General features: G+C 22.4%; 1 protein-coding gene and 1 further gene across 1 annotated transcript in view; one reads left to right on the top strand and one right to left on the bottom strand.

Moving 5' to 3' along the window:
• Window positions 1-12567, top strand: part of LOC117180288 (protein phosphatase PHLPP-like protein) — a 103607-nt gene that overhangs the window by 51869 nt on the left and 39171 nt on the right. The window contains exons 4-5 of the mRNA XM_033372702.1: window positions 3872-4019; window positions 10473-10598. Of these exons, the coding sequence (XP_033228593.1) occupies window positions 3872-4019; window positions 10473-10598 (274 nt within the window). The remainder of the gene's footprint in view (window positions 1-3871; window positions 4020-10472; window positions 10599-12567) is intronic.
• Window positions 8068-8190, bottom strand: LOC117180963.

Raw genomic sequence — 12567 nt, 5'->3', positions numbered from 1 at the left:
ACTTGAATTTTAGTTTTCAAACATATAAAAAAAGATAACAAACCCATGTTTTTAATTTTGAATCCGCTTAAATTTTTTTTGTCTTTAAATAATTAGGATAGTATAGAATAGAATAGAATAGAATAGAATTGAATTGAATTGAATAAGATAGGATAGGGGATAGAAGGAGATTTGAATAAAGATTTTTTCATTTCTTTTTTATTATTATCGCTTCTTTTTTCCTAACATATCCTATCCTATTCTATCATATCATGTCCTATCATATCGTATCATGTCCGATCCTATACGATCCTGTCCTATCCTATTTTTTCCTACTTTTTCTGAAGATGAACAATATTAAAATGTTTTGTTAACTTCAAACTTTATTAAAATACCTTTAGGGGATTTAATAACATTGAATTAACTTTTTTTTTAGTTTGAAAACATATAAAAAAAAAGATAACAAACCCATGCTTTTATTTTTTATTCCGCTTTAAGTATGTTCTTTTTAATTATCTGCAATTAAACACGATAGAACAGGATAGGATAGGATAGGATAGGATGCGATAGGAGATAGAAGGAGATTTAAATAACAAAATTTATCTTCTTTTTTTATTAATATCTCTTCTCCTATCCTGCCCTACCCTATTCTATCCTAATTTTCCTACTTTTTTAACGATAAATAATATTAAGATTGTTCTTCAATTTCAAACATTATAAAAATATCTCAAAGAGTTATAATCACATAAAATGCACTTTTTTTATTTTGCAAACATAAGAAAAAAGATAACAAACCCATGTTTTTAATTTTGAATCCGCTTAAAGTTTTTTTTTGTCTGTAAATAATTAGGATAATATAGGATAGAATAGAATAGAATAGAATTGAATAAGATAGGATAGGAGATAGATGGAGATTTGAATAAAGATTTTTTCATTTCTTTTTTATTATTATCGCTTCTTTTCTCCTAACATATCCTATCCTATTCTATCATATCATGCCCTATCTTATCGTATCACATCCGATCCTATACGATCCTGTCCTATCCTATTTTTTCCTATTTTTTCTGAAGATGAACAACATTAAAATGTTTCGTTAACTTCAAACTTTATTAAAATACCTTTAGGAGATATAATAACATGGAATTAACTTTTTTTAGTTTGAAAACATATAAAAAAAGATAACAAACCCACGCTTTTATTTTTTATTCCGCTTTAAGTATGTTGATTTTAATTATCTGGAATTAAATATGATAGAACAGGATAAAATAGGATAGGATAGAATAGGGTAGGATAGGATAGGATAGGATAGGATGCGATAGGAAATAGAAGGAGATTTAAATAACAAAATTTATCTTCTTTTTTATTAATATCTCTTCTCCGATCCTGCCCTACCCTATTCTATCCTAATTTGCCTACTTTTTTAACGATAAATAATATTAAGATTGTTCTTTAATTTCAAACATTATAAAAATATCTCAAAGAGATATAATCACATAAAATGCACTTTTTTTATTTTGCAAACATAAGAAAAAAGATAGCAAACCCATGTTTTTAATTTTGAATCCGCTTAAAGTTTTTTTATCTGTAAATAATTAGGATAATATAGGATAGAATAGAATAGAACAGAATTGAATAAGATAGGATAGGAGATAGATGAAGATTTGAATAAAGATTTTTTCATTTCTTTTTTATTATTATCGCTTCATTTCTCCTCACATATCCTATCCTATTCTATCATATCATGTCCTATCTTATCGTATCATGTCCAATCGTATCTTATCAGATCCTATACGACCCTGTCCTATCCTATTTTTTCCTACTTTTTCTGAAGATGAACAATATTAAAATGGTTCGTTAACTTCAAAATTTATTAAAATACCTTCAGGAGATATAATAACATTAAATTCACTTTTTTTAGTTTGAAAGCATATAAAAAAAGATAACAAACCCATGCTTTTATTTTTTATTCCGCTTTAAGTATGTTCATTTTAATTATCTGGAATTAAATATGATAGAACAGGATAGAATAGGATAGGATAGGATGGGATGCGATAGAAGGAGATTTAAATAACAAAATTTATCTTTTTTTTTTATTAATATCTCTTCTCCTATCCTGCCCTACACTATTCTATCCTAATTTTCCTACTTTTTCTAACGATAAATAATATTAAAATTGTTCTTTAATTTCAAACATTATAAAAATATCTCAAAGAGATATAATAACATAAAATGCACTTTCTTATTTTGCAAACATATGAAAAAATATAACAAACCCATGTTTTTATTTTTTAATTAAACAACAATCTTTTTTTAAATATTTTTCTATATTTATTTTTCTGTCTACTGTTCCAATCAATATTATTGGAATATTCATTATTCTTAAGATTGTTAACATCAAAAATTGTTAATTATTTTTTTATCAGAAAATTAAATTGTTTTTTTTTAATTCCTTTTTTTTAAGTTTCATAATTATAGTTCAAGATTCATCTCTTTAGTCGAAAACATAATTATTTTGTTTAAAATTGCGTATTTTTTGGTAAACAATTCATTTCTTTGCTTCAAAATTGATATTTTTTTGTTAAAAATTATTCTGTTTTGCTTAAAAATTAATATTTTTTGGTTAAAAATGTAATCCGTTGGTTAGAAATTTAATTTTTTTGTTGAAGATTAAACCATTTTATTGATAAAGTCATCCTTTTTGGACTAAAATTTTACTTGTTTGATCAAAATTAACTTTTTGGTTAAAAATGTACAATGTTGGGTTAAAAAATTCAACTCTTTCGTACAAAATTCGTCTCTTTTGGTATTATTTAAATCTTTTTTTGTGAAAAATGCTACTGGCTGAAAAATAATCTTTTTTTTGGTTGATAAATCAACTATTTTCTTGGAACATTATCTCTTTTGGTTAAAAATGTAATTTTTCAGTGATAAATTAATTTTTGTGTTAAAAAATTTAATTTCTTTGTCGAAAATTCAACAATTTTGTTAATAATTGATACCTTTCAGATTTGAAATTTAACTTTTTAGATCAAAATTAACTTTTTTATAAAAAATTTACATTTTTGGCTCACAACGTTTAGCTGCTTTCTAAACTTGAACCCTTTTGGAATTTTTAAAATCTTTTTCGGTTAAAAATACCACTGGCCAGAAACTAATCTTTTTTAGTTTATGCTATAACTATTTTTCTTGACCAACAACAACTTCAAAATAAAGAAAATTATTTTAAATTAACAAAAAACCATTCCTTGCTTTTTCTTTTTCGAATTAAATAAGCCATTTATTTAACACCATTTTTTTCATTTAAACAAAAATAACTTCAAACTGAAGAAGATCGTTGTAAATTACCACAAAACAACTTTTTAACACAATTTTTTTATTTGTGCAAAAACAACTCGAAAATAAACATCATTTGTTTTAATTAACCAAAAACCATTTCTTATTTGTTTTATTTTACATTAAAGAATATATTTCTTAAAACACATTTTTTTCGATTATTTTATTTAACCAAAAATAACTTCAAAATGAAGAAAATTATTTTAATGAACAAAAAACCATTTCTTATTTGTTTCGTTTATAAGCAAAAATAATTCTTGATAATTAATTTGTTTAATTTTTATATTTAAAATAAATAGGAAGAAGTTCAACTAATCTATAAAACAGTAAAGCTTTACGGTCAGTGCCATCAGCTCGTGAGAAACTATGCAACTTCCAATACAATTCTCGACCAATAAGAAAAAAAATTATAATAAAAGAATGAACGAAATTTTTTTATTCTGTCCGCATTGACCGCTAACCACTAACGAATGGCCAGTGAATGCTTCGATATTTTTGTAATTTTATTGAAATAAGAAAAAAGGATTTAAACATTTTTTCAAGTTTGGTGCGTTTTCAGCTTGAAGGAATTGATTCTTGACCGCAATGGGATCAAAGAACTGCCGGAGGAAGTGGGAGAACTGCGACACCTGAAAAGTATATCGCTAGCAGGAAATTCGATCGAACACCTTCCGTCTTTTTTTAAAATGCGAGCACTGGCGATTACGGTACGTTACATTTAATTTTTATTAATAATTATTTATTATGGATAATATTTAACGATATTTATTCTGAATAAAACACTAAAGAGTGCCCTCAAAATAAAATTCTTCTAATCAAAGAAAAATATTTATTGGCTCTCAATCAAAAAAGCGGTTTTTCGATGGAAAGAAATTTCTTCTGATTCGAAGTAATTTGTTGGGTTCAAAAAATTATTTTTGTTTTAATAATATTTCTCTTTTGTTTAACATGTAATTCTTTATTTTAAAGATATTTTTGGCTAAACAATAAAAATTGTATTAAATAAATGGTTTCTTTAATTTGAAAAAAGACAAAAAAGGAATAATTTGTTGTTAATTTAAAATAATTTTCTTTATTTTGGAATTATTTTTGGCTAAATGAAAAATTGTTTTAAAAAAAATGGTTTCTTCAATTTAAAACAAGAAAAAATGGTTCTCTTTAGTTTTAAGTTATTTTCAGCTCAATGATGAAAGGTGTTTTAAAAAATGGTTTCTTTAATTTAAAACAAACCGAACAAGAAATAGTTTTTTGTTAATTTAAAATTATTTTCTTCATTTATACGTTATTTTCGGCTAATTAAAGGAAATTGTTTTAAAAGATGGGTTCTTTAATTTAAAACAAATCTATGAAGAAATATTTTTTTGTTTATTTGAAATAATTTACTGCATTTTAAAGTTATTGTTGGCTAAATGAAAAAATGGACTTTTAAGAAATGGCTTCTTTGATTTAAAAAATAAATAATAAATGGTTTTTTGTAGATTAAAAATAACTTTCTTCACTTTGAAGTTATTTTTGGTTAAATGAAAAAATTCTGTTTTGAGAAATTGGGTCTATAATTTTTTTAAATAATAAATAAGGGGTTTATGTTATTTTAAAAGAATTTTCTTTATTTTGAAGTTATTTTTGGATAAATGAAAAAATGTATTTTAAGAAATTGCTTCTTGATTCAAAATAAAACAATTAACAATATAAAATAATTTTTTACGTTTCGAAGATATTTTTGGATACATAAAAAAATTGCGTCAAAAAATGGTTTTTTGTTCATTTAAAACAATTTTCTTTAGTTCGAAGTTATTTTTGATTGAAAATAAAATAAGAATGGATTTTTAGTCATTTAAATAATTTTCTTTATTTTGGAGTTATTTTTGTTTAATTGAAAAAAATGTGGTTTGAGAAATATCTTCTTTAATGTCAAATAAAACAAATAAGAAATGATTTTTAGTTAATTTTGAACAATTGTCTTCATTTTCGAGTTGTTTTTAGATAAATAAAAAAATTGGATTCGAAAATTTTTTTTTGTTAATTTGAAATGATTTTCTTCATTTTCAATTCATTTATGGCTAAATGAAAAAATGTGGTTAAGAAAATGGTTTCCTCAATTTTTTGAAGTTATTTTTGGTTAAGTGAAAAAAATGTGTTTTGAGAAATATCTTCTTTAATGTAAAATAAAACAAATAAGAAATGGTTTTTGGCTAATTTTGAAAATTCGTCCTCATTAATAAAAAAAAAATGGTTTTTTAAAAATAAAAAACGATTTTCTTCAGTTTGAAGTTATTATTGTCTGAATACAAAAAATTGTGTTAAAGAAATGGTTTCTTTAAGTTGAAACAGAAAAAACAAGAAATGGTTTTTTGTTAATTTAAAACAATTTTCTTTATTTTAAAGTTATTGTTGGTCAAACGAAAAAATTGTGTTAAAGAAATAGTTTACTCTATATTTTACTCTATAAAAGTACTAGGCGACTTAAAAATTCCGAAAAAGGAAATTTAAAAAAAAATGCCTAAATTCAAAAAGCAAATTGGAAAATTTCAGAATAATAAGATTGCCAAACAATTCATGATATTACCGACCTTGAAAATTCCTAAAAGTATAAAATTTCCAAATTCAAACAAATGATTATTTGTTTTATTTTAAATAAATATCATTTATTTATTAAGAACATAATCATGCAATATTCAAACTATAGTTGAAAAAAATAACATTTTCTTACTTTAAACTATTCCTTTATTGCATTGTTAATAAATAAAGAAGATTGGTTGAAAAAATATTTCTTCAATTGTTTAAATGTTATTATTCGAAAAATTCCTGACACTAGAATACTATCAAAATTATACAATTAAAATATAGTCTTTTGCTTATTCATATTTATCCATTAAAAATACAATATTGTCATATTCAAATAAAAAAAAAAGAAAATTTCCTAATCTATATAATTCAAAATTTATTTTAATAATAATGCATAAAATAACAAATATTTTCATCAAATAAAATTATTTTATTTATTATTTTGTTCTTTGACAATTTCCTAATTGTTTACATTTAGAAATGTCCTTTTGTCAGTAATTTTACAGTCGCTGATATTTTGTAATATCCGCCATTTTTTCATTCGTCTCGTGATTATTTTGATTCTTATTGTTAATATTTAAATTTTCTATAATTTCAGAATTGTTTTGTTTTAGTTTTAATAAAAATTAATTTGAATTCCAAGCCTTAAAAATGGATAAAATATTAGAACATTGCATTGAAAATTAAATTATTCATTGTTTTAAAATGTTCAAAAAATTGAACCTTTTAAACTAAACTAAAAAAACATTGTATGAAAGACATAATTTTTTAATTTTCAATATTGTAATCTTATATAGCAATCTTGTTTTGTATTCTTTTCTTTTATTTATAAAGTAATATCTTGAAACTGTTGAATTTTTAGTTACAGATTTTTTTAAATGAGTCAATTAAAATTGTAAAACATTTTATTTCAGATTTAAAAATTGAAATTTGTGTTGCTTAAAAGCAATTGTATATAAAAATAAGTTCATATGAATTTCATCAAATTTCAATCGCTTCGAATGTTTACTTATTTAAATTCAAAAGTTTACAATTTTAAATTGTTTAACTTTGAACGCCTTACGTTTTGAATAAGAAGTTGTAAATTTTAATATTTTTAAATTGTTCTCATTTCGCAATTTTAATCTGAAATCAATTTTGAAAATCTTCAATTCAAAATAAAATTGCCCATTTTAAACGCCTTTATTTAGAAATGATAAAAATTCAATATCTTTTAATTTGATTTGAAATAAGGTTTTCTGTTAAAAGATTAAATTTTAGTTTTGAATACTTCTAAATATGTAAAAGAACCTGGAATATTTTAGAACAGTATTTTTCATTTTGTAGGACTTTAAAAATTGGCAGAAGAACTTTAAAGTGTTTCAAAGTTTTAGGAGATTTAACAATAAATTTGAATCTTGGAAAGTTTGCAACTCAAACGATTTTTATTGGTTTCTTTTGGTTTAAATATCAACTAATTAAATTTTTGGTCGATAATTCATTTTTTTTATAGAAAATTAAACTATATTGTTAAATATTTATTTTGTTGAAAATTCGTCTATTTTGGTACAAAAAAAAAGTATAAATATTTGTTAAAATTCGATCTCTATGGTTAAAAATGGATCTTTTTGATTGAAAATTAATGTTTTGGCTCAGAATTCAACTACTTTTTTGAAAATCCCTTTTCTGATGAATTCTACTGTTATCAAATAAAAGTAAAAATGTTTTCATTAAAACATCAACAATTACAATTTTCGTTTAAAATTCATCTTTTGAACATTTTTTTTAGAATGATTCAATTATGGTTTAAAATTGAAAAGTTTTTATTTTGAACGGTGAATTTATTTGATCTTAGAAACAATTTTTAATCAATTTCAATATTAAATTACATTTTTGTATGTAATAACAATTTAAAAGTCAAGTTTCCCAAATTTTAATAGTCACATAATTTAGAGATGCTCGAATTAAAAAAAAAATTGTTGCATTTAGAACACTTTTTTGTAGAAATGATATGAGTTTATTTTCTTGTTACTGAATTACAATTTTAATTGTGCCTAAATTGCTTAATTAGTTAAAAAAAAAGATTTAAAAAATTTTATTTGTAATGTTGGTTGGTCAAAATAAGATTAATTACGCATCAAAATAATGTTGTACAAAAATAAATTGTACCTTTACATAACTAGAAAAAATTGTTTTTTTCAATTAGATAATGACCCAGCTTTCGCCGGGTACGAAAAAAATTAGTATTTTAGACTCATCAGTTGTTCCCCTCCACGGAAATCTTTAGTAAAAGGCGAAAGATTTATGCGTGTTTTTGAAGGGAAACCAGAGTAAAGACTAGAGTTGCTGACCCTCTCATATACAATTGAAGGAATGAGTTCTATTGTGAGAAACGGCGATGAGCGCGACGCCTTCTGGCGAAAAATATGAACTAAAAAGCCCACCTTGTACAAATTAGTGCGCATGTCTCGATTCGAGGTCGTATAGTCGAGGGGGATCGCCACGTGTTCACTCCTCTCGCACCGCTAACGTTCGATGCGTCATTTGACGCGCCACAGCGACCGTTAGTTACAGTGTCTCCGTCAGTCCACATTCTTCTTGGCCATAGTTGGCGCGCAGTTCAAAATGGGTATAAAAACAATTCTGGAAATAAAAATAAATATGCCATATACTTTTTTTTTCTTGCATGAAATAAAAAGTTGCATAGTTTATATATATTCTGGTGCATTTCAGACTAATAATTAGTTTTCATTGCTATAATTGTTTTTAATAAACATTTTGAATTGCCACATTGGAAATAATAGGGATGCATTCATTTTTTTTTCTTTGAAGATTCATTGTTTAAGTTGAAAATTGGAGCTATTCTACAATTTAGTAGAAATTTAAACTATTTGGTAATGAATTAACTTTTTGTTGAAAATTCAATTATTTTATGAGAAAATTAAGCTATTTGGTTAAAAAATTAAACTATTGAAACTATTTAAACTATTGAAAAATTAATTTTTCATCTGAAAATTTAACCATTATATTTCTGGTTACAATTTTATCCATTATTAAAATAAAAATTCATTCATTTTGTAAAAAATTAAACTACTTTTTTAAAACTTAAGCTATTTATTTTAAAATTTATCTATTTTATTATAAATTAGTTTTTCCCGAGGAATTAATTTTTTTAACAGAAAATTAAACAATCTGATTAATAATCAAGGTATTTATTTAAAAATTTTAATATTTTGTTGCAAATTTTTCATGAGGCATGAACTAATTTTTTTATCTAAAAATGTAATTTTTCGATTTTTATTTGAAAATTTATCATTTACAAATTGTAAATTATAAATTCAACTATGTGGTGAAAATTAATGTATTTTGATTTTCTTTGTTGAAGATTCATCATTTTAGTAGATGATTCAATTATTTTGTTCATTTATTTTGCTTTTTATTGTAAATTAATTGTTTTAACTTAAAACTTAAGACTTCCATTTTTAGTAGAAAATAAAACTTTTTCCGTTGAAAATTAATATTTTAAATTGAAAATGATCTTTTTTGGAATAAAATTCATGTTTTCGGTTGAAAATTCATCTTTTTGGTTCAATTTGATTTTTTTCGACTGAAAATTTAAATAATCAATATTTGCGGCTAATAATTTATTTTTTTAACTTGAAAATTTATTAATTTTTTTTTAAAATCATTTTTTTTCATTACATTAAAACTTAATTATATTGCTGAATGTTCGTTTTTTTGTTAATGAAAATGATATTTCTTTTAACTTAAAATTTAACCATTGCATTATTGGTTAAAAATTTATATTTTATAGATGAAAATTCTACTATTTAGATGAAAATTCATATCTTTTGGTAGAAAATAATCATTTTTACAACAAAAAATCTCTTTGGTTGAATGTTAAACTTTTTTGTTTAAAGTTCGATTTTTTCTTAAAAATGCATCATTTTTATTAAAAATTAACCTCTTTGGGTACAAAAGTAACTCTTGAATTTTTGGAAAAATTTAATTATATTGTTAAATATTGTTTTTTTTTCGTTGAAAATTAATTAATTTAAATCAAAATTTAAACATTCAAATATTTGTAGGAAAATTCATGTATTTTTTTGAAAAGTCGTATCGTATTTTCTCTTAGAAAATAAATATTCTTGGTTTAAAAATGAAATATTCGATTGAAAATTTCAAAATTTGTCCATCGTTAAATACGGTTACTTTCACAATTGAAAAAAACAGTTATTAAATGTTATTAAGAATTTATAAATTTTTTGTTAAATATTCATAATTTTAGTTTAAAACTCATCTCTTTGGTTGAGAATGTAAAAATTTTCCTGAAATTTTTTCGTTTAAGAGTTAATGTTCTTGACTATAAATCTTAATAATAATTTTTTTGTAGAAAATTGATATTTTAAAATGAAATTTGAACTTTTCTATTAAACAAATTATTTATTTTGTTGAAAATTTGTATCAAAATCGTCTGAGAAATGTTATTAAGAGTTATTTAAAAAATAAAATTATTAAATATAGATATTTACAAAAACTGAAGAAGAAAAAACATTATTCATAATTTTTTTTTAATTAAAAAGAATACAAAATAATCTTCAAGGTATTTTTTTCAGGATGTTCTCTCAAAAGGGGATCATGGCAAATCATACAAAGATGAAAAAACTAATCAAAATAATCTACAAAAAGTCAACTTACGTAACAACCACTTGAAAGGGAGCATAATACTTGGAAATTATGGGGTAAGTTTCTTAAAAAATTATAAATTATAAAATAAGTAATTTCTTAGTAAAAATGTGAAAAATTTAACTATTTTGTAGAAAATTAATCTGTTTTGTTGAAAATTCGTCTTTTTTGGTAGAAAATTAGATTTCTTGGTTGAAAATTCAACTGTTCAATTATCAAAAGATGAATTAATTTTTTTAACTAAAAATTTAACTATTTTATTTTCGGTTCAAAATTAATATTTTTGAGTATGAAATTCTACTAAGTATTTTTTTAATTCGTACATTTTGTTAAATATTTCTTGTTTTTCATTTTTTGCGAACAATTAATTTTTTCAACTGAAAATTGAAGTATTTTCTAAAAAATTCATCTTTTTTGTCGAAAATTCGACTTTTTTGGTAGAAAATTTATCTTCTTGTTTAAAAATTCAACAGTCACATTTTGCGGAGACAAATTTGGTATAAAATTTGGTAGTTTAATTATCATGAGACGAATTTAATTCGTGTTTTTTCAATTAGAAAATTAATTTTTTTAACTGAAAATTGAACTATTTTGTAGAAACTTTATCTATTTCATTAAAAAATCCTTTTTTTTCGTAGAAAATAAACCTTTTGGGTAGAAAATTAAACTGTTAAATTATCAATGGACCAATTAATTTTTTAAACTAAAAATGTAACTATTTCATTTTTGGATGAAAATTTATCTTTTTAAGTATAAAATTATACTAGGTTTTTTTTTTTGTTTGAAATTCCTATATTTTGTTAAACATTCGTTGTTGTTGTTTTTTTAATGAAAATTAAATTTTTTAACGGAAAATTGAACTTTTTTGTAGAAAATTCGTCTTTGTTGATAAAAAATTAATTTTCTTGGTTAAAAATTCAACTGTTAAATTATCAAAAGATGAATTAATTTTTCAAACTAAAAATTTAACTATTTTTTTTGGTTGAAAATTGCTATTTTTAAGTATGAAATTCTACTACGTATTTTCTTAATTTCTATATTTTGTTGAACATTTGTTGTTTTTTGATGAAAAATAATTTTTTAAATAAAAATGTAACTGTTTTGAAGAAAATTCATCTATTTCGTTCAAAATTCGCTTTTTGGGTAGAAAATTAATATTCTTGGTTGAAAATTCAACACTTAGATTTTTCTAAAACTTTGCTATAAAATTTGACGGATTAATTAACAACAGATGATTTCATTTTTCAAACTTAAAATTTATCTATTTCGTTTTTCATAAAAAATTTATCTTTTTAAGTATAAAATTCTACTAGTTATTTTGTTGAAAATTTTCTGTTTTTAATTCGAAATTAATTTTTTCAACTGAAAATTTAAGTATTTTGCAGAAAATTCATCTATTTCGTTGAAAATTCGTATTTTCTTGTAAAAAATAAATCTTCTTGGTTAAAAACTCAACTGGTAAATTATCAACAGACGAATTTTATTTTCACACTAAAAATTAAATGATTTTATTTTTGTTTGAAAATTTTTTTATAAGTATGAAATTGTACTAGATATTTTTTTTAATTAATATATTTTGTGGAAGATTCGTTTTTTTGTGATGGAAATTAATTTTTTGAACTGAAAATTTAAATATTTTGTAGAAAATTCACCTATTTCGTTGAAACGTCGTCTTTTTGGTAGGAAATGAATCTTATTGGTTGAAAATTCAACTGGTAAATTATCAACAGACGAATTAGTTTTTTAAACTAAAAAATTTAACTGTTACTTTTTTGATTGAACATTTATCTTTTTAAATATGAATTTCTACTAGGTATTTTTTTCTAAATTCCTATATTTTGTTGAACATTTGTTGTTTTTTGTTATGAAAATTAATTTTTTATATAAAAATGTAACTATTTTGAAAAAAATCCATCTATTTCATTGAAAATTCGTCCTTTTTGATAGAAAATAAATCTTCTTGGTTGAAAATTCAACTGTTAAATTATTGACATACGAAATAATTTTTTAAACTAAAAATTTAAC

The sequence above is a fragment of the Belonocnema kinseyi genome, chromosome 9, assembly GCF_010883055.1.
Source record: "Belonocnema kinseyi isolate 2016_QV_RU_SX_M_011 chromosome 9, B_treatae_v1, whole genome shotgun sequence".
In the NCBI taxonomy this organism is placed as follows: domain Eukaryota; kingdom Metazoa; phylum Arthropoda; class Insecta; order Hymenoptera; family Cynipidae; genus Belonocnema; species Belonocnema kinseyi.
This window is presented reverse-complemented; position numbering and strand designations above follow the sequence as displayed.